The sequence below is a fragment of the Sapajus apella genome, unplaced genomic scaffold (assembly GCF_009761245.1).
Source record: "Sapajus apella isolate SASKATOON/1434 unplaced genomic scaffold, GSC_monkey_1.0 scaffold36, whole genome shotgun sequence".
Taxonomy (NCBI): Eukaryota; Metazoa; Chordata; class Mammalia; order Primates; family Cebidae; genus Sapajus; species Sapajus apella.
Window position 1 is genome coordinate 398,963 of NW_022436976.1, and position 22,485 is coordinate 421,447.

The 22,485-nt window shown below is 32.9% G+C and overlaps 1 protein-coding gene across 9 annotated transcripts in view; it reads left to right on the top strand.

Annotated features, from left to right (window-relative positions):
* The window catches only part of ODF2L (outer dense fiber of sperm tails 2 like), a 52,408-nt gene extending 31,005 nt beyond the window's left edge, over nucleotides 1-21,403 (top strand). For 6 of the 9 annotated variants that reach the window (XM_032296368.1, XM_032296370.1, XM_032296375.1 and 3 more), the window contains 9 exons: nucleotides 578-713; nucleotides 1,821-1,958; nucleotides 10,616-10,726; nucleotides 12,228-12,332; nucleotides 14,216-14,374; nucleotides 16,130-16,215; nucleotides 16,297-16,459; nucleotides 17,988-18,113; nucleotides 20,655-21,396. In XM_032296368.1, coding sequence (XP_032152259.1) covers nucleotides 578-713; nucleotides 1,821-1,958; nucleotides 10,616-10,726; nucleotides 12,228-12,332; nucleotides 14,216-14,374; nucleotides 16,130-16,215; nucleotides 16,297-16,459; nucleotides 17,988-18,113; nucleotides 20,655-20,783 — 1,153 coding nt within the window. In that variant the 3' untranslated portion in view covers nucleotides 20,784-21,396. Of the gene's footprint in view, nucleotides 1-577; nucleotides 714-1,820; nucleotides 1,959-10,615; nucleotides 10,727-12,227; nucleotides 12,333-14,215; nucleotides 14,375-16,129; nucleotides 16,216-16,296; nucleotides 16,460-17,987; nucleotides 18,114-20,654 lie in introns of all 9 variants that reach the window. The other 3 variants (XM_032296372.1, XM_032296371.1, XM_032296373.1) reach the window with 3 other exon arrangements.
* The last annotated feature ends 1,082 nt before the right edge of the window (nucleotides 21,404-22,485 follow it).

Here is a 22,485-nt window from a genome sequence, read left to right on the forward strand (position 1 = left end):
AAAAATTATTGTTCCTTAATTCAAGTGACTTAAATGCATAACAAAGAAAATGCAAAGTAAAAATGCATGTATTTTATTATTTGAAATGTATTACTGATAACACAATAATGAACCCTGAATATTTGATTTTAAGTGTTTTCTGTGTCTTCTCTTCAGTTTTGTCATTGAAAACTACCATATGTAATTCATGTCTAAAGATTGGCTGTTACTGCCTTGATTCTTTTCTTTAACCTGTCCCTAAAATTGTGTGTAAATTTGTGCATGTGTATGAGAGGAAGAGAGAGATGTGCATACTTGTGGATAATAGCTTAGAAGTTTTATTGAACAGCAAAGAGCATGTTGTATAATTTTTCCTCAGAATCATCAGTGGGTAATTGTTTCTAATGATTTGCTTTGGTTGTACCCTTTTAGATTACAACTTCCTATTTTTGCTGTTCTATGAATTCTGTTTATTTTTTGTATATTCCCTATTGGAAACAATACACCCTACCAAAGTGATTTCAGAAACACACTTAAAATATATTGTTTGAGTAAAAATTTTTATGACTTTTGTAAAATATTCATTTATTTTATAAAGGCAAATCATTAATCTTTTGGAAGATTTGAAGAAAATGGAAGACCATGGAAAAAATTCATGTGAAGAAATTCTTAGAAAAATTCACTCAATTGAATATGAAAATGAAACTCTGAATCTTCAGAATACAAAATTAAAGGTACTGTGTATGTATGTTTGTGCAAGCATATGTTATGTAATGACCATAGTCTACTTAATAGAAGTAGCTTGAAGAAAGAGTATGTTTAGTACAGTGCTCTTGTCTTTTATGCTTGTCAGGATGTATTTTCAGCAGTACTAAATAAGATTTATGAAGTTGACTCTTTGCCTCAACTTTTAAAATAAATGATTTACTATCCAATTTTAGCAGTTAAATGAATCATCCAAATTACATTAACTTTAGTACATAAGATTATTTCTGAGTGTCATGGTTACGATAGGATATAGCCTCAGGCCTGGTCTGTTTGAAACCAGAAAGTATGTTCTTGGCTGCTTTATAACCAGAAAGAATTTTCCAGCTTACTCAAATCCGACTGGTAATTGCTTTCCATAGGTACCAGAAGAGAGACAGGGGAGAAGCTTTTCTTTGTGGGGAAAAAAAGATATTTGAGTTTACAGTCAACCAGAGATACATATAAGGACCAGATGGAACTTGAAAGATGATGGCATGATTTTCACTTCCATAACAATATTTTTAGAGGACAGAAAATAGAAGACAGAAAAGAATCTTTTTAAACCATGAAATAAAGTTTGTGTGCACAGGATAAATAATGTATTAGTAGCTAGAGTACATTTTAGAGTAACTTGTAAAATAAGCATCTAACATTGTTTTGTTGTATTCCTAACAGTTTAATTCTATCACTGTATTTAGAATTAACTAAATAATACATTTATTCTGTGTATTAAGATGTTCTTAATACATGTTAAATTCCTAAAAGATGTTGCAGATATGTTTCATGATCCTTGAGAGAAAAAATATTTAATGTTAGAAGTGAAGATCTAAGGCTTTTTTTTTTTTTCTGAGTTAAGGTTTGTTTTTGTTTGTTTGTTTTGCATTAGAAATGCACTGGTTTCTTGGAAACATAATTACTGGCTGTTTAGAATTATGTAGACATCATATAAAAACTGCAGTGGCTTTTTAAAAATGAGTTTGTTTATGAGAAAAAATATACATAATTTAAAAATCATCACCAAAGGAAATTATTTTAATAAAATGATAGCATTCCAGGCTTTAAGGTTCTGAATTGCTTTTTTATTTTTTTTCCAGGTGCGGTTAAATGCTTTTTTAAAAGATTGCTTTTCTGAAGGAAACTGGGGATACATCCAAATATATTTTACTCTTTCTAAACCCTTATTTCGCTATATGTCTAAAATGTCATGTGCTGGAAAAAGAATTTTCTCCATTGTAGGTCTTAGCATATTTTCCCAGGAGCCAATCTATAGTCTACACACTGATCTGTCTTTGCGGGAGATACATAGTGTTAAGCAGTACAATGTATAGTAATTAAAGGTTGTTTATTATATATTGCAGAAGACAACAGATTGCCCAAGCCAAAAAGATTCTTTCCCGTTGTAGGTTTATAAAGTTGATAACTTTCCTCATCTTGATGTTGAGTTTTAATCTCCTTTAGACCAATGGGACAAGGCTAGGCTCACAAATCTCAAGCCTGTTTTGTTCCAAGTGGAAAGACTCTTACTAGTTTGAAGTGGAGGACTTGAAATTGCCAGTCCTGTTGGCTGTGTTCATTCAGGAGTTAGTGGAGGAAATAGTAATCTAAGTCATATACATCATAGAAAGTAGCAAGGTCTTCTTTTCTCACCTTTAATGTATTTAGTAATACAATTATTTTGGCTACTTTTTGTTAGCAAAGACTTTAAAAAATCCAAATTGCAATTTACCTTAATACCTTTTTTTTTAGCGGTGACATTATTCTGAATTAGAACTTTTTCCTTCAAGAAATTTTGTAAGTCCTTTATAGTCCTTCAAGAAATATGAACTTCTTGTGTTTTCTTAATAAAAGTTCAGTTATTCAGTGAACATAGTTCCTCCAACTTCCAACAGTTTATTCAGTGTTATCTTTTGAGTGACAAATATATACTCATTACAGTAAAATTGGAAACTGTAGAAATATAGAAAGAAAAGAACAAAATGATCACTGATCCCATAGTTCTTGGAGATAACGGTATTTTGTAATACTTCTGTTTTTTTCATAGTTGTCATTAAAATAATGTCTTGCCTTGTTCACTTTAAAATGGAAACAGATGTGATATGTATATAACATATAAACTCTTTATAGGCATCTTTTTTAATTACTCTGTAATATATATTCCATGTAGAAGTGTTAGGAGATTCCCTATTTGTTAGTCATTCAGGTTATTCCCAACGTTTTTAACATTTAATAATAATAATGATCCAATGAATTTTTTTGTACATAAACTTTTTGTTGTATTGTCTTTAGCTCATATTCCCATGTAGAATTATTGATTCAAAGAATATGAACATTTTGAATGTTCTTGATATGCTTTGCTACATTTCTTCTAAAAACGTATTTTATTGCCATTAGTTCTCTATACCCCATCAGCATGGGAAATGAAATGTATTTTTTTACTTATAGTGTCTGCTAATTTGGCAGGTAAAAAAGAATTTCTAAACAATTTCTATTTTTCTTCTTCTGATGGTTATCTGCATATCTCTAAATTATATATTTATGCTACTATACCTTGATTTATCAAATTTGGTCAATTATATTGACTTTCTAATTAGTAGAGCGCTAACATAAATGATAATATAAATACTAATACAACTAAAAAGACATGTTAAATTCCTAAAAAATACTACAACAAACATATAACTTTATCCTTTTTAAAAAATAAGTGAAGGTAGCTTGATATAGGAAGCTAAAAGAGTTTTTTATGGATATAAGATATGAACATAAGGGCAATATACAATAAGCACTTCCAAGATAGGGCTCATGACCAAAGAGAAGAAAGAGGAGGAGGAACATGGAGTATATGGGCTTTATGTAGAGTGCTGTGTATCTCTGTGGCTTGCTGTGTTCAGCTGTGTTTGTGCACTTTGTATTCAGCTGATGTTTTTTACGTGGTTCAGACAATTAATTAACAAACTAGAAAAAATTACATCTGAACAAAAGTTAGTTCTTTGCTATACATCATTCCCCTGCTTACCAATACTGTAAGATGAGCTTCACTTGACAGAAAAGTGAAACATAGGACAGATTATATATCTTCACCTTTTATTTGGAAAATAAGTATATTTTTCAATTACCTGTTCTCCCCATGTTCACTTTGCAATTTCCTTTTACATTGCCAGTATGGTTAAATTGATAAGTTGTTCTGTAACCCAAAGTGCTCTTTTCATAGACTGATTCTAAATATTAATAACAATGACTTTTATAGTTGTTCTTTCACTACACAGTCAAGTAATATGTTTATAATTTTTTTAAATTTTACAACTTTTAAATTTTTCCTGGAGTTTCCAAAAACCCTGCTTGTTGTACTCTTTGCCCTTATCATAGTCTTGTTTTTTTTTTTTTTTTCTTCTTCTTCTTGAAATTCTTCATCCTATCTCTATTCTCTGAAGAACCCATTTTCCCCAGATTTCTTCTGCTTGGGACCTTCTGTCTTCTTGTTTCATCTGAATGAGTTGGTCTCTAGGCCTGCTGCCCAGATGCCATGCTGGAATTTTCTTGATTGCTATCCTGGTTCCACTGTTTCCTTGATCCCACATCCTGTTTCTTCTTCTTCTTTTTACTGGAATATATCTGCAAATAGTATTCCCTTAAGAAAAAGAAAGTGAGAAGTAAACATTAAATGGTCTTACATGTCTAAAAATGCCTTTATTCTGTCCTCATTTTGATTAATGGTTTCAGCTGGGTATAGCATCCTAGATTGAAAGTAATTTTTTACAGAGAACTTTGAAGGCTTTGCTCCACGGTGTTCTATAAGTCAGAGTTGCTGGTAGAGAAAATCTGCCACCAGTCTGATACTTATTCCTCTGTAGAGACATTTTTTATTTTTCTTGAAATTTTCAAGAGATTTCCCATATCCTTGACGTTTTGAAACTTCACACGCATCTAGTTGTGTCTTCCAGTTCCTTGTGCTAAGTACTTTGTAGACCTTGTAAATCCAAAGACTCAGTTACTTTACCTCTGAGAAATTCTTTTATATTATTTCTTTGGTAATGCTCTCTCCTGCCCCTTTCCATTTTCTCCAGTCTTTCTGTCTGGGTGTACTACCGAATGTATTGTTGATTTGTTGGACCTCATAAATGGATACTCTGTCTTCAATTTCTGGCTTTTGTTCAATTTTAGGGGCAGACTTCTTTAGTCATTATCTTCTAATCCATCTTTTAAAAGTTTAATTTCCAAGAATTTAAAAAAGTATTCCCCAAGTGTTCCTATTGTCAAGTATTTAAAAATACCTATAAGGATTTCTCTTTTTTCTCTTTTCTTTTCAGTGTTTCAATTTATTTGTTTCCTCCTGGCACTTTTTTTTTTTTCTTTTTGAGACAGAGTCTTGGTCTTTTGCCAATGCTGGAGTGCAGTGGTGCCATCAGAACTCACTGCAGCTTCGATCTCCCAGGCTTAAGTGATCTCCCACCTCAGCCTCCCAAGTAGCTGGGACCACAGCACATGCCACCACTTGGCTAATTTGTGTGCATTTGTGGAGGTGGGGTCTCACTATGCTGCCAAGGCTCCTGGCCTTTTGAACTCCTGGGCTCAAGTGATACTCCCACCTTGGCCTCCAAAGTACTGGGATTACAGATGCAAGCCACTCTGACATTTAAGAATTTATAAATGAGACAATAAAAAGACTAGCAAAACAAGAGAAAACTAAATGGATGTGTGGATTGTTCTTGTCACTTGACTGGTTTCACTTCACTTTTCTCAACTATGGGGAAACTAGCAGTTTACTGGTAGCCCCTAAAAAAATGCCAAAATACAAATGACCCGTCTTTGTTCTGGGTCACCAACACCATCCCTCTGTTCTTCCCAAACAGTTAATTCAAGTTCTTTAGAGAAGGACTTTTCTTATTTTTATTTGTTAGGAAGTAAACTGCTAGTTCCAGGTGTCCTGCCTTGAGTGTGTGAGTAGGGGGTAGAGGGTAGTGGTAGTCAGCTGTTCTATTCATCAGCTTTGAATTAATCCTTTTCAAATCTAAGTCTCACTCTTGCCCTTAACCCTTTGCCTCTCTAGATTCAGCAGGTGGATGAACTTCCTCCTTAGCTAAAGACCCTCCTGATTCATTAGTTAGTCATCAGTTCTCCAGAAGCATTAAAAATATTTTGTCCTTTGATGACCCCTGGTCTGTTATTTTTATTAAGTTGATTTATAAACATCTTATTTCTTTATATTAGTTTGGTCTTGGGAATGAAGGGAGATTTTAAAATGTGGTTAGTTCTCCAGAAGAAGACTCTTTAAACCTAGGACATTCTCTCGGATAGGGCACATTACTAACCTTTCCCCATTTTCTACTGTGCTTTATTCTCTCTATATTAATTTTGTGGGTAGAACATCATTATACTTACTTGTTTGTATAATTTGTCTCCCTCTGAGGGCTGTTCTTCCCTCCATCCTCCACATACCAGGGCCAGGGATTGTTTTATCCTCCCATTACTTCTAGTGCCTAGTACTGTGCCTGGAATATATTAGTCATTTAATAAATGACTCTGGAGAGTAGCAACCATAATGGTTACTATTTGTCAATTACCATTAATGTAGGAGGCACTTGATAAGTGCTTTACATTTTTTTAATTTCTAATTCTCATGTAATACTATAATAAAGATATTTTTCTTAATTATAGATGAATACATTGAAGCTCAGAGAGATTAAATAACTTGCACAAGATCATACAACTAGTTTAGTGGCAAAGCCAGAATTAGAATTTGGAAGAAACAGGAAAAGAATACTAGACGCAATCTTGTTCACATTTTATAGTTAGAAATTTGATTTGTCTCACATTTTAAGTTATATAAAGTTTGCCAGAAAATGTATTGGAAAATTCCAGAAAACAAAATACCCTAGCACTCTAGGGAAGTATTTTAAATATTTCAGCAAGTCTTATATTAGTTAAGATTCAGCTTCACTGTACATAACAGAAAACCCAAATTAAGTGGCTTAAGTAAGATAGAGATAGTTATTATGCAGAAAAAGTCCAGAGTTGGCACTTCAAAGCTGATGTGGCTCTTTAGCTTTTTAGCTTTCTGTTCTGCCATCCCTAGGTCATGACCCTCATTCTCATGATGTAGAATAGATGCTGGAGCTTCAATCATTGTAGTCAAGTTTCAAGCAACAGGATGGAGGAAAACAAAAATACATTACCTTCCTTTAAAAAATAATTTCCTCGCCTTTAAGGAACCTTCCCCAAATTCCCATATGACTTGACTCTTTTACTTATTTAGGCACATGACCCCCACTTAGGTCAAGGGAGACTAGGGAATGTAGTCTTCTAGTTATTCAAAGCTCTAGACAAATATGAATACTGATTTTCTGCAATTGTTTCATATTTTCTGCCTCTACTCCTATAGTTTTCCTATTCTTATACTTTAGAATGCTATTTTTCTCAGTATCTAAATCCTACCTTTCCATTAAAATTTAGCTCTAATGCTACTTCCTCCCAAATTCTTCCTCCCAAATTCCCTCCAAATTCTTCTCAGTGAATCTCTCCTTGTAAACTCCTATCTTTATGTACACACAGGTTGCCCAGGGATGGTGTGACATATACTTAACTATAAATGAGTATTTATTAAATGAATGCTTAAATTGCTCTATTTGGAAAGAAGAAGCCATTTTTAATGTTTATTTTCTTATTGAAATCCTTCAGAGAGAAAGAATTAGAAAGATATTAATTATAAACTAGTTTTTGATAAAATGATGAAGGAATTATATAGACTACAGAAGTCATTGAGTTAAAGTTTGTATTTTAGCATATCCTATTAATAATTAAGAAATGTATTTTTAATGCATTCTTTTCTGGATTTTTAAGGAAAACATTTAAATATGTTTGGCATATGTTTTTTGCAGTGTAAATGCATTTTTTTTTGCAGCCTAGATGTTTGTGTTTTATTACTTTTAATTACTTTAGAATAGTTTTGGATTTTAAAGTTGCAAATGAAAAATAAACTGTGAATACTGCTTCCAAGGCCCAGCAATCTCCTGTATTAGACACAACAGAAAGTTTATTTGGAAGGTTAAAAAGTTGTATTTGTTTCTTATAGAAAGTTAGAAAAAACAGAAAAACACACAAAAAATTAAGTCATCTGTAATCTCATAACTGAAAGATAACTGAAGTTAATATTTTAGTATATATAATTTTTGATTTTATTAATATATGTATATATTAATATACATATTAATTAAAAGTAGTATATATGCTACTTCCAGTTTTTTACTATTGTAAATAAAATGTTTTTTGAGTCTTTTTTGCTTATCTGTTTTCTTAGGATATATTTACTTGTATGATACAGGTCAAAAGACAGACTCATTTTTAATATTGTTCTGTATTTCCAAATTGCCCATCATAAATGTGTATACCATAAGTAAAGTAGTCCCTATACATGTTCCAGTACTAGGTAATTAAAAGTACTAATTTTAAAACAAGTCTCTCCAAATTTTATAAGTAATCTCATTTAGTCTTGTGGCTTTACATACCATCTGTGTGCTCCAGGCTCTCAAATTTATATCTCTAATCTAACCTTACCCCTGAATTCCAGACATATATTCTGCTGCCTGCTTGACATCTCCATTTTGAAATTTAATAGGTGTCTCAAAGTTGTCAGGTCCAAAATGGAGCTTTTGATGTTTCTCAAAATAGTTAATTCTACAGTTTTTCTCATCCCGGTTAATGGAAAATCATCATTTCTTTCATACATTGCTTCCAGTCTGTCATCAAATCTACCTCAAGTATATTAAGAATTTGACCACTTCTCACCAGCACCACTGTTGTTACCCTAATTCAAGCCTCCATCATCTCTCATTGTTATTGTAACCTCTTCACCATTCTCCTTGCTTTGGCCCTGGCCCCTGCAGGCAGCATTCGGTATAGCAGTGGAGCTGTTTTTACAAAAATGTAATCAGACCATGCCACTCCTCTGCGCAACCTCGCCCCGCTCAGAGATATCTTGGTTAATAAATACCTACAAGGCATTATAGCATCTAGTTTTCTATTACCTCTCTTATTCTTCTTCTCTCATCTCCTTCCATTCTTCCCCTTTTTTCTCTTATTTCTACTCCACTGGCTCTCTTGTTTTCCCCTAACTTGCTAGGCTTCCTCCCACTGTTGCCTTTTTCCCTTAAGGGAATATTTTTCCCTTAAACAGACACACTTCTGTCAGTTTTACTCAAAAGTCTCTTTCTCAGGAGGCCTTCCCTCACGTCATTCCTAGCTGCTTTTGCGTTTGATATATTTTACTGCTTATTCTTGTTTTTTGTCTGTCTGCCCGCCCCTCCAGTATGTAAACTTTGTAAAGGAAGGGCATTTTGTCTGGTTTGTTCACTAATAGAAACTTCAGTGCCTACAACATTTTAAAAAATAACTAGTGAACGTATTGGCTCATGTATTCATCGATCATTCACATTTATGCTTTTTTGAATTACCTACTTATTATCTTTTATATTTGTCTTTTGTCCTAATTAATATATAATAACTATATATTAAGCATATTAATCTAATTGTTTTATTTTTCTAATGACAAATGTCATTTGACAAGACATCCAATTTGTCATTTGCCAATATTTTGTTCATATTTTGTTTGTATTGGAAAGCTATGAAACTTTGGAGAGAGATACACTCACATTTTTAAAATTGGCTTCTTTCGAGAGTGCTCTCACAGTTGTGCACATCTTGTAAGCAGAGACATTGTCCATGTAGACTGTCTTTTCAAGGATGCTTTTATAGTAGATATCCTTGGAATATGATAACTATGTCTCCCTTAGGAGCATGGGTAGACATGCTGACTGCCTGCTGTAAGAAATTTGGGTTTCCTAAACTCAGGTTTCTTCTTCTGTAATGCATTTGACTGCACATGCAGTTGCCACCTGGCCTCTTTGGGTTGCTCTGTGGAAATTGAGGCTCAGGAAACTGATACCATTGCTGACAGTCTTACTACTCCTATTGCTGTGGGTACTAAGTCCCCTGCATCTGATCCAGGAATCTTGTTCCTTCTGCTAGCATCCATGAAACTGCAGTAGGCTAACTAGTAAGCTTGCAAGGAAGATAAAATCTCAGACTTTTAATTTCTCTATATCTTCCTTTAATTTTATGCTCTTTAGGATTTTTGCTATTCTGAAAAGGAATAAAGTTTTACCAAATTGTCTGAAAATTTTTAAAAGTTTTTAGTTGATTCATTTGATGCTTCTTTAGTGTTGGGTTGAGGCAGGTAGTTAACCTGTTTTTTTCTAATAAACAGTTGTCTTATTGCCATTTATTTAGTGGTCCATGTTTCCTCCACTGATTTAAAAATATAACCTTTATCATGTACTAAGTATAATTTTTGTGTATTTTTATTTTTTATTAACCTCTATATTCAAATGTTAGTATCTTAATTTTAATTTTTTATACATTTTAATATCTACTAAGTACTGAGATTCTTCACTTAGTATTCCTTTCAAAATGGTGTCACTCTTTCCTAGTCTTCTATATTAGTTTTAAATTAGTTTTGTCATATTCTTCTTCCTCATTTGTTATACTTTTGTTTGAAATTGTGGTTTTAAATTAATTTGGAAAAAACTGATAATGTCAACAGTATTTATATTTCATATCTAGGAACATGGTCTACTTTTCCAAGTTTTTTTTTTTTTTTGTCAGTAAACTTTAAAAGTTTTAAAAATCATGTGTCCGGTGTAAATCTTAATAAGGTTGTTCATAAGTATTAGTTATTAACTCTTTGAAATTTCTAAATTTTAGATGGTAATTACATGAAATCAAAAATATTTTATTAACTTTGTTAATACATGAGTTATGTTTTTATAATAATTCCTTAGCACTGGAGTATAAGTGTATTCTAATGACTTATAAAATCTATTTATATCTTTTTTGCTAGACTACACTTGCTTCTTTGAAGGATGAAGTTGTTTCTGTTGAAAATGAACTACTAGAATTGCAAGAAGTAGAAAAAAACCAGAAAACCCTTATTGAAATGTATAAAACTCAGGTGACTACTGCATTTATTATGGTGTTTACTACAATTGGTAGACAATTTAAAACACTATTTGTTTGCATTCTAAACAAACAGAACTGAAGAGAGGTGGGGCTATTATTGTGGGTTATAAAATGTCTCAAATATTTCTTAAGGTCCCAGATATCTTTATAAATAGATGATTCTAATGTTTCCTGATTAAAACACTGCATATGGATATACTGGATATTCCTAAAAGTAGATTTAAAATTAATTACATAGGTATAATGTGACCCTTAATGTATTCTTATTAATCTTGTTTTTTTTTTTTTTTTTGTCAACTTGTATATTTAATAGTATTGATTTAGATTAACGACTCCCTTCTAGGGTCATTAAAGTTCATTATGCCTCCTTAATAAATAAAGTATAATTCAGATTTATTCACATGAAAGACCAAGAAAAGGACATATGACAATATATATGAAATACAGCATGTGTTCAGTGGTAATTTATAGAAAACCTTTATTTTTTGGAAATGTAGTATTCAAGAAAAAACTTCATGAGAAAGATGGAACTTATGCAGGTCCTTCCATAATGGGTAACACACTGGTCACTAAGAAAGAGTTTGAATTAAGGAATAATGAACTGGCTGGGTGTAGTGACTCACACCTGTAATCCCAACGCTTAGGGAGGCCGAGGTGAGCAGATCAGTTGATGTCAGGAGTTTGAGACCAGCCTGGCCAACATGGTAAATCTCTGTCTCTACTAAAAATACAAAAATTAGCCACATTTGGTGGCATGTGCTTGTAGTCCCAGCTACTCAGGAAGCTGAGGCAGGAGAATTGTGGAGGTTGCGAGGTTGCAGTGAGCCAAGATTGCACCACGGTGCTCCCAGCCTGGGCGACAGAGCAAGATTCCATCTCCAAAAAAAAAAAAAAAATGAACTAAGGATGAAAGCTTAAGGGGAACAAAGTGTAGGCAAGTAGGAAGTAGGAAGAGGCTGCATCTAGAATTAAGACATCCAATTAGAATATTCAGCCATCCAGGTCTGAGGTAGGAATGGAGGTTGTGGTGGACTGTTGGAACCTGTTATTCATCAGGGTCTTCCAGCTGGTTATTTGGGTTTAATCCCCCAGCAGGAATACTGTGGTTGAGTTGCCATATTCTGAGTGCAGGGCCTATAATATTTTTTTAGCAGATTTGATTTGGTGGAAAAAACAGCTTAAATGGAAGCTAGTTTGGACCAGAGACTGATTCTTTGAAGTGACATTGATCTGCAAATGAAGATCTTTGTAATCTTCAAAGCTTAAGTAAAGAGTCTAGAAATATTGATGAGAGAAGACAGGTAAATCAGATAAACATTGTGGGTTAGAGCACTGAGTGATTCCATATTTAAAGAAGGAATAACATTAGATAAACCAATCAACGATATTGATAGGAAAATATTGACTTGTTTAAAATGAAATTTTAAATTTTAGATTTTTTTCATGATTCTAAACGTAATACATGCTTCTCTAACAATATACTTTATTTTCAGGTACAAAAGTTGCAAGAAACAGCTGAAATAGTAAAAAACAGATGTGAAAATTTGCTACGTAAAAATAACCAAATAACAAAAACCAAAAATAAAAATGTAGAGAAGGTACGTTTGCAATTTCAAATAAAGTAATATTTATGTGCTTTTTACTTTATGAATATTATGCAAATTTATTCATTTTGGTCATTTTTCTCTAGTTCATACTTAGGTAAGAGCTCGTCTCAACCTCTGTAGGAGTTCATTTTCCAAGGAAATAATGTTTCTTCCAGGCTGGAAATGTTGTTCGTTCATGTGAATGTTTTTTCACTTTTTTCTTAATATTTGGAAAATAGCATAAATGTTTAATTTTTCTGATGCAACAGCAGACTTTAAATAGCTCAAAAAATGATTATCTATCAATGGTATACAAACCTAAGTACATAACATTTTTAATCTCACCCCTTTTTTCTGGTTCTAAATCTTTTATGTCTAAAAAAGCAAAGCCAATATTATCTGCTAAATGCATTTTTGAAGAAAAATAATATCTTTTAAAAAACTGTCATTTCCTTTCATTTGCTCTATTGCAACAGAATGAAGGGAAGGCCAGTGTTGGCAAGTTATGATGTTTTTGTGAATATTTTAAAGTTTTTAAATGAAACCGCATCCCTGTTTGGTTTTTTGTGTTGTTTTCATAAGGAAGCAGTGAAAGTTGTAGGATGCTGATTCCTAGCAGCAGAGGTCATGGGATGTTAGTGGTCAGTTCCAACTGAATCTAGTAAGGTCACTCTCTTTGGGTCGCTCCTCTGTCTTAGGATTGAGAAGTCAAAGTGAGGTAGCAATGTGAAGAAGAAGTCAGCCAGAGCAAGCATCCTCCAGTTAAACAGAGATAAAGATAGCCCAATGAATGCACAACTTACTGCTTTCATGGAATTACTTGTCACCTATTTTTAGTAGGCCAGAGAAGAAACCACTTCATGTCTTTTGGTCTCTTTTTCTCATGATACATACCAATGCAAATGTCTCCTCTTCTGCTAGGCAGCACTGTAAATAAAAGCATATTTTACAAACCTGTTCAAATGGCAGAAATGGCTGGAGCCTGTCTTTTTCAGATACTGTGAGGTCACGATGTTTTCTTACTGGTATTTAACAAGAAAACTATTTTTTAATGGAATTTTTATTTTTCTTATTTCACTCTTTTAAGTCTCCTGGTTTTCTCATGGCCACTAAGATGTTTTAGAGACACTGAGAGATCCTTTGTTCTGGTTTTATCTTTTATAATCAAGATTGCCACATACTATACAGAAACTATTTGGTGTTCCAATCTCAGGGAAAGAATCTGGCTATTTTTTGTTATCAGCAGTGCAAACATTTCTTAAGGTTGCTGCTTTTCATATCTCCACAACAGTGCTGCAGTGAGTAACTGCAGTAGCCAAAACAGATGAATGTTGATGAAATTAGAGATATTTGTTGATAGTAACATTAATGGCCAAATTAAAGTCAAATGAGAACTGATGATAGTAGCTGTTTTAAAATTATAAACAGTAAACCCCACCAGTTTTGGCTAAGATGAGTGAAGCAAGCTACTCTAATTTACGTAAGTATCTGAGTTATAAGATCAAATGACAAAAAGTGACAATTCCTTTAGAACTGAGAGCTGGACAGTTGACAACTACAGCTCTATTAGCAATGATTATTAGTGATAATCTATGCTTGAATATAATGTCAGGATTTAAAAAGTTTGCTTCTAAAAATTGGTTAAACATCCACCCTGCCAGCTAATTTACCCTATTTCTGTGCTCAAGAAACTTTTTGAAAACTATAGTCTACCCCATTTTTTAGTTATACATTTTTATTTAACAGAATTTAAATTAGTATTTATTCAATTGTCTTCTTATTTAAAACCATTATACCTAGAATACTTACGTTACGAGCATATCTGGTATTAAGGTAATAAAAAATATTAATGCTGAATGTGATTTTGCACTTATTTCTCTACTGCCACAACTCAGATGAGAGGCCAGATGGAGTCTCATCTGAAGGAGTTAGAGCATGTCGGCGATTCCTTGATGGCGGCCAAACGGAGGCTTCACGAGTGTCAGGAGAGTCTGCAGTGCTGCAAGGGGAAATGTGCAGACCAGGAACACACCATTAGGGAGCTTCAGGGCCAGGTGTCCAACAGTCCTGAGTTTTGCTAAAAGAATGTTTTGGAATGATTTCACCAGTTGAGGGCACTCATGTCAGGGCTTGATTTTTAAATTCCCATCTACTTGGTAAAGCGTCAACTTCATGCAGATACTATAATATTATTTTGCAAACTATTCTTTAAGTATTTTATGGCGAAAAATTGGTAATTAAAATTTCTGTTTTATTTATGCAAATCTATAGACATTTGAAGACATGGTAATAGAATGAAAGGAGAAAATTTATGCTTACATATATGTTCCTTGATGTCAGGATAAGGTAAATTATTGAAATTTACATTACAAAAATTAGAATTTAACTAGAATTGTATGTTAAGTTTTTGGGGATTTTTTTCCAGTCCGTTTTTTTTTTTTTTCTATTATACTTTTTATGCCATCAGAATAGGGATCATGTAGCCATCTCCTACTTCAATGCCTAGCACATAGTAAGCACTCAGTATTTTTTTAATTAATGAAATTTTTTTAAAGAAGCAGTTCAAGGATGGTGACAAGTCTTTTTTCTTTTACTTTCAAGACAGTTTTAGGAAGCATTCCTTGTCTATCTTCCAAATATAATCTGGATTTTAATTTTGCAGAAAGCCAATTACTGCATTTTCTCACTTAATAAGTGGGAGCCAAATGATGAGAATGCACGGACACATAGAGAGGAACAACACACAGTGGGGCCTTTCAGAGGGTGGAGAGTGGGAGGAGGTAGAAGATCAGGAAAAATAAGGAATGGGTACTAGGCTTAATACCTGGGTGATGAAATAATCTGTACAGCAAACCCCCATGACACAAGTTGACCTATGTAACAAACCTGCATTTGCACCCCTAAACTTAAAAGCTACAAAAAGATAAAAATATGCAGACAAAATTTTAGAGTTTAAATTCCTGAGAAGAGATTTTTCTAGGAAAACATCAAATGGCATAGATTAGCCTAAATTACTAATTGAAATTATGAGAATTTTTTTCTCTTAAATCAAAGCTTCTTACATTATTTAAAACAGATTTTGAAGCAGTGAAAAAAATATTCTGTCTTTGCATGGGTGAGTGTGACTTTGGTTGATTTATTTCATTTTGCTTTTCACAAAAATATATTTTCACTTGCAGTTTCAACTTCACAGATATTCCATTATTAATCAGTATTTTTAGGTGAAACACAAAACCGTAAGAGAAAGCCTATGTATACAACAATAGGAGATTAATACCACTTAAAATTTTCATGTTTCAACTTAACAAAATGTCCTTCTTTAATAAGATTCAAATGTTTTAATTGCCATCAAAAATGTTTTTTACTTACAGTTTCAACTTCACAGATATTCAATTATTAATCAATATTTTTAGGTGAAACAGAAAACCATAAGAGAAACCCTAGGTATCCAACAATAGGAAATAATACTGCTTAAAATTTTTCATATTTCAACTTAATAAATGTCCTTTAATAAGGTTCAGATATTTTGATTGCCTTCACAATGTTTTAATTGCCATCATCCTGAATTTTTTTCAGTTGATTATTTTCCAACACAGGCAACATAGCTTCTTTAAATTTAACCAGGAATTTAAAACTTCCATTTTAACAATATAACACGTTCCTGGTGTCTTTCTGTGTAAGAGTAGTAACATTTATACCTTGTTGCTTGTGGTGGTTCTAACGATAAATTATGTGGATTTCTTTGGAAGTTGACTGTGAAGAAAATGACTAAGAAAAGGGTTTTTTTTTTTTTTTTTTTTTCCTTTTAGGTTGATGGAAATCACAATCTTCTGATGAAGCTTTCTCTGGAAGAGGAAAACTATCTTATTCAGCTGAAGTGTGAAAACCTCCAACAGTAAGTATTAAATTATTTAACATTGGTGCTGCATATTTATCTGCACACTAAAATTTTAAAATATATATTTTCTGTGAAAAGAAAATTAGAACAGATGGATGCAGAAAATAAAGAGCTTGAGAAGAAGCTGGCAAACCAAGAAGAATGTCTTAAGCACAGCCATCTTAAGTTTAAAGAGAAATCTGCAGAATATACAGCATTGGCCAGACAACTGGAAGCTGCTTTAGAAGAAGGAAGACAAAAGGTATACATGACCTTTATTTAGAAACTTTTAAATTCATTTACCAAAGAGTCATCTTTTTAAACATCTTGCCAAACCTATAGTTACTGTTTTTTTCCTGATGATAGGGTGAAGGAAGAAACTACATTTTTATTCTTTAACTATCTTCCCTTTCAAGCAAAACAGATATATTGCTGGGCTAGAGTTACTTCACTAGATAAATGGTAATGTGGCTGGGGAAAGGGCAGAGATGGAAGACACTTTGAAGACATAATCTCCTCCTATACCTTTTTTATATACTACCAAATTGAATGTGAAAATAATTGAAAATTTTATTTTTGATCAGGATTCAGTGAGCTGTAAAGTTCAAGTCCCTTTTGACAAATATTGTGGCATAAATAAATACATACAATATTAAATTTCAGTTACAGCCATTAGGTTAGCATTCAATGAATACTTCAGTATCAGGCACTCTGCTAGTGCTTGAGATACAAAGATTGAATAAGACCTGGCCTTAGCTCTCAGAACTCTCATAGTCTGGTAGGGTTCAGCCCAATTGCATTTTGGAAATGCCAGGTGTTCTCTCAGATTCCTTCCCAAAGAGTTTAGAGTCCCAGAGGTATGTCTGTCCTCCCCTTTCTCTCCTGCTGTAGTGGAATATGGGGCTATCTGTAGTTTCTGCCCATGTGAGAGAGCAATTACTGCGCTGTTAACATTGTCCACACTGAGGGATGGTGCCAAGGGCATCGATGTTTGTCCTAAGTGCCCTTTCTCCCATAAGCTTCAGATCACATTGTCATCTCTGATGCATAATTGCACTTGGAATATATGCAGAAGAAATCTTTATAATAACTTAGAACCGAGTTGATAGGAATTAGGTTTTAGAGGACTGTCTTTTCCACTAAATCCTTGTTTCTGGACCAATCCCTGCCTCTACTCTCATTCTTGTGGCTCCAACCCAGCATTCTTACAAATAGCCTTCCACATTGCTTGGATGACCATAACTAAGCTAGACTTTATGCTAAAATAAGTAGTCAGATAAATATTAAAATTCAAATTCAGACCAGTTTGGAAGTGAATGAATGAAGAACCACTCTCTGTGTTTGTTTGTGTGTGTTTGTAGGAAGTGTGTATACCAATTCCCACTCCCAATTCTATTAATCCAAATGTATAATGAGCATTTAGTGAGAAATTTCTATGTTCCATCACTGCTCTTAACACCCTGGTGAGTATAAATGCTATAAAAATGGTAATTGGTCTCAGTCTGTTTTTAAAATACACTGTTGGGGAAAACACCTTCCTAAGTCATAGGGCAGTGAAAATATATACATCTCTTCCATCTCAAGCCAATTTTGCAGATATGTCATCCTGCAAAGATAAGTATAGTATATACTTACACTATATGTGCTTCTTCGAGATAAAACTTAAATTTGGATATAATATACAAGTAGTATCTATTTAGAAAAAAGAGGTACAATATAACTATGTCAAGGCTTTAAATCATATTTTAATGAAAGCACTTTAGTTATTTTACTCTTGATAAAAATTACAGGTTGCTGAAGAAATAGAGAAAATGTCATCTAGAGAGAGGGCTTTACAAATTAAAATAGTAGATCTGGAAAATGAGCTTAGAAAGAAAAATGAAGAACAAAATCAACTTGTTTGCAAAATGAACAGTGTAAGTATTAGTATGGTTTAACATATTACATAAAAAATAAATTAGCATTTAACATTCTTACCATGTAGATTAAAGTACAAAGTGAGTGAATCGAGGCTATTGCTTTACTGATAATATTTTAAAAAGTAATGTAAAACTTAAAAAATAAAAATATTATGCCAAATAATGTATTATTCTGCCTCCTTGAATGGCATGTATTGGATTGCCCTCAAATCTCATCAGGCTCTTTTCCTACATATTACTTTTGCAATGACAGACACTTAATGAAAATTATAGATATAATCTTCATTTCATCGTGATATGAATTTTTCATTTTTTAAAGATAAACACAATTTAAACTATTATGTGAGTTTTACATTTGTCTTGAATAATGAATATTTTAGAAAGTTACAATTTTGTGTTAAATATTCAGTATTATTAGATCTATATATGAGATGGATGCTTTAGTCCACTCAGCCATGAAATGAAAATACCAAATTGACTGTGTTTAATTCACCTTGTTTTTTTCCTGAGTACTCATGAAATAGTCAGTTGGCATAGAATATTCTGATAGCTAGCATTAGTCATGGTTAAACTACCTAATAATTATCTATTAATGACATACAGAATAGATACTGTATTTTTTCCAGGATCCAGAGACTCCATAAAATTTACTGTTTAATTCCCAAGTGTCTAAAAAGTTGAAAACCTAAAAGATTCAAAGGTTAAGTGATTTTTGGCATGCACAATTTGATTTTATTGCCATCAAATTTTCATGACAACTTAATCAGAACAAAACGTCCATCACCTTTAATTTAACACAGACCTTCCATTTATATCTAGATTTTTTAAACTCACCATTAGAGTTTCTAATATTGTAAAATATGTCTGCTGTTTTTTGTGTAATTGAAGCCTCTGAAAAAATAAATGAAGTGGGTTTTGCTATAAGGTCCCTAGTACTTGTCTAAAGCTGCTAAAATAAATAGATTTAAGATCTGATGTTTTGTTGAACCTGATAATTTTTTTTTTCTTTTTTTGAGACCATGTCTCGCACTGTTGCCTGGGCTGGAGTACAGTGGCACAATCTCAGTTCACTGCAACCTCTGCCTCCTGGGTTCAAAAGATTCTCCTGCCTCAGCCTCCTGAGTAGCTGAGATTACAGGCAGGCACCTGCCACCACGCCCAGCTTATGTTTTGTATTTTTAGTTGAGATGGGGTTTCACCATGTTGGCCAGGCTGGTGTTGAACTCCGGACCTCGTGATTTGCTCTCCTTGGCCTCCCAAAGTGCTGGGATTACAGGCATTAGCCACCACGCCTGGCCAAGCCTGATAATTTTTGCACTAGTAAAATTCTAGAATTCTAAGCATAAACATTGCTGAAAAATGAGTTTGTGTATTTTGTGCCTTCCAGGGGACAGTTCACTGGGCAATATTTACTTAATATGCCTGCTTCAGCCCCATTTGAATTGTAAACACCCTGAGAGCCTGTCTTATAATTGCCTATATCCCTGGTATCTCCCACAGTGCCCTGCTTACCTGCAGGCCTTTTTGTATTTTCTGTCCAAGTACCCTAATGGGGTGGCACAGGATAGGTGTACAGATCTGAGGATGACCTCAGCACCTTAATCCAAGGCACCCCTTCTGAAGCCTGAAATGTCTTTGAAGTCTTATGTTTTACCCTAAAATCCATTGACATTTTACATTCTACCCTACAAAATAAGTGTGTGTTACTATTTGTCTTTAGAAATTGTTGAGTAAAACTGATGTTCCATAAAGATTCACTATATTCATCCTGTGACTTTGTAGAGCCCCGTCTAGCACATTATTTTGTTCCCACCTCATTTCCTGAGCTGGGCATTGCTCAGTTTCAGAAGGTATCAGGTATCATTGAACATCTGATATGAAGGATGTAGAAGTTCTCTCTTATCTATCTAGGTGTCTATATTTTCACTGGAAGCTAGATGATATTTGCAACCTGTATTTATCTAAAGCATTGTCAGTGAACTTACCTACTCAGGAATTCAAATGCACCTTAGTTAAAAAGTATCAGGGTTTTAAATTTTTTTCCTCAAAAAACAACTGTAATATGAAGAATTCTTTTTATTTTTTAAGGGATTCTAAAAATAAAATGTTGACATTATCAAAACTAAAATTCTATAAGTTTTAAAGACATTTAATTCTTTTGGCATAAAATTTGAACTTTTAGACAGAAAATGGCAAAAATATGAAAATATATCATGTTAAATGACATAGAAATTATGACAGTTTAAAGAACCTGTTTATTAAGTTAATCATGTTAAATATGTAATAATTTGGGGCTAAATGAATGTGTGTTATAAATTAATATCAGTGGAGATAAACTATGTGTGTCCTTTGATTATTAATTTTAAAGAAGAGTGAGCTCTAAGTTAAGAATGAGCACATCAGATGTGAGTATTCTTTCTTTTAAAAAATTAAAAAGAATTATCTAGTCACTGTATATATATATTTAATATTATGACTCTGGTCCTTTGAAATGAATGCCATTATTGCTTATTTGTATTTTTTTCCTTTTTCCTTTAGAGAGCACAACATCAGGAAGTGTGTTTGAAAGAAATACAAAATAGTCTTGAGAAGTCAGAAAATCAAAATGAGAGTATTAAGAATTATTTACAGTTTCTTAAAACTTCTTATGTAACAATGTTTGAATAAATTGTCAAATTTATTTTCTTTAAGTAGATTTTTATTGAGTCTAAAATGTGATTAGGTAAAAAAAAAATATACTACCAGTTTTTATATTTTATGATTTATGGGTAATGGAATTAGAGTTTTTATGTAAAGATTTTTGAAACATAATTTATCTAACTGAAACATTAAAATAGGATAGTTATTACTATTCCTTTTTTGCTGGATAATTCTATTTATCTCTGGTTTAATTTTCTTTTTAAATTATATTGGTTTTTAGAGGATTTTTTTTCACACACACACACACAGAAGTCAGATTTTTTGTGATGTCTGTAGACACCATTCAAGTGAATTTGTAGTAAATCTTCGTCAGTATGATTTTAAATAATATATATAATTATTTTATATTGTAGTGATATATAAATATAATGGAAAATATTCTGAATTTTAATTTTTAATAATGGTGTAATTATATACTTTCTAAAGATACTAAATGTCTCAATATACTAAATATTGTTTCAAGTATATGCTGATTTGTTAGGTTTTAAGTATACAATTTTAAGTCATAGCTATTAAATACCAACTGCTAATGACACATGAAAACGTTATGCATTGTTTCTTTATAAAGAACGGACATTCAGGTTGTCTTTTGAATTTGTAGTCTATTTTATTCATCTTATACTAATGATTATCAGATATTATTATTATTTTAGACATTCTAAAGCCCCTTAGTTAACTAAAAGATTAAAGGAGAACAGCTTATCCCACCTTTTCCGTGGCCGACTCACATGGGGATGATCAAAATAAGCACTCTTAACATCAAGAAGCTTTAAAATAAGGTCTTTACTATTGGGATGAAGTTGTCCAGGTTGACAAAAAACTTGTTTGCTGTAATCTCCCACCATGTGTGCCAAGGTAGGATACTCTAAAAGGGAATGGACATGGTTTATAAAGGATCAAGTGATAGTGACTCCTCTTGGACAATGACTTGAGAGCTGTTAATTCAAAGGAACACTCAGGTCTTAAAAGATCACTAAAAGAGGCACGTTGTAAACTACACAGTTCCAGCCTATGAATAGAAATATCTTTTTAAAATGTTTTATGCTCTTTTCTGATCAGAGATGGGGGCCTGGTCCCCACTGGTCCCCTCACTCTTAAGACTGTCATATCATCCACAAATGCTTACTTACTAGTGACCCAATTGCTTCATAGTATTTTTCTTAAAATAGCAAAATACAGAGTGTCAGAACTGGCCACATTTTTTGCCCAACAGTTGCTAAGAAGATTAGTGTCACTTTTAAAAAAAAAATCATAGTACTCATGGTACTAAAAAACATACTTGACCCTGGCAGCCCTTTCTTTACCTCCTAAGGCAAAGGGAGCCTTAAGAAATGTCCACATGAAAGGAAAGCAAGACTTTTGAGTTTTACTCACTAAGCTGTAAGCTCCTTTAGGGCTGAAATGTGTCTTAGTCATACTAGTATCTAGGTACTCAGTTGATGTTCATGGCTAGATGACAGATGTTGAAAGAAGTAGGTATTCATACTCCTGTTTTAGATATGAAAATTGTAAGCATAAAGGATTAACTACCATGGCTGTGGTATGAAACTTAAGTTTAAAGTTGGCATTTAAATTCAAGACTGCAACATTAAAGTTCTGTGTACAGTGCTGTTTTCCCAGTGCAGCAGCAGCCCAGCAGCAGCGCTGCTATGATCCATTAAGCCCTTGC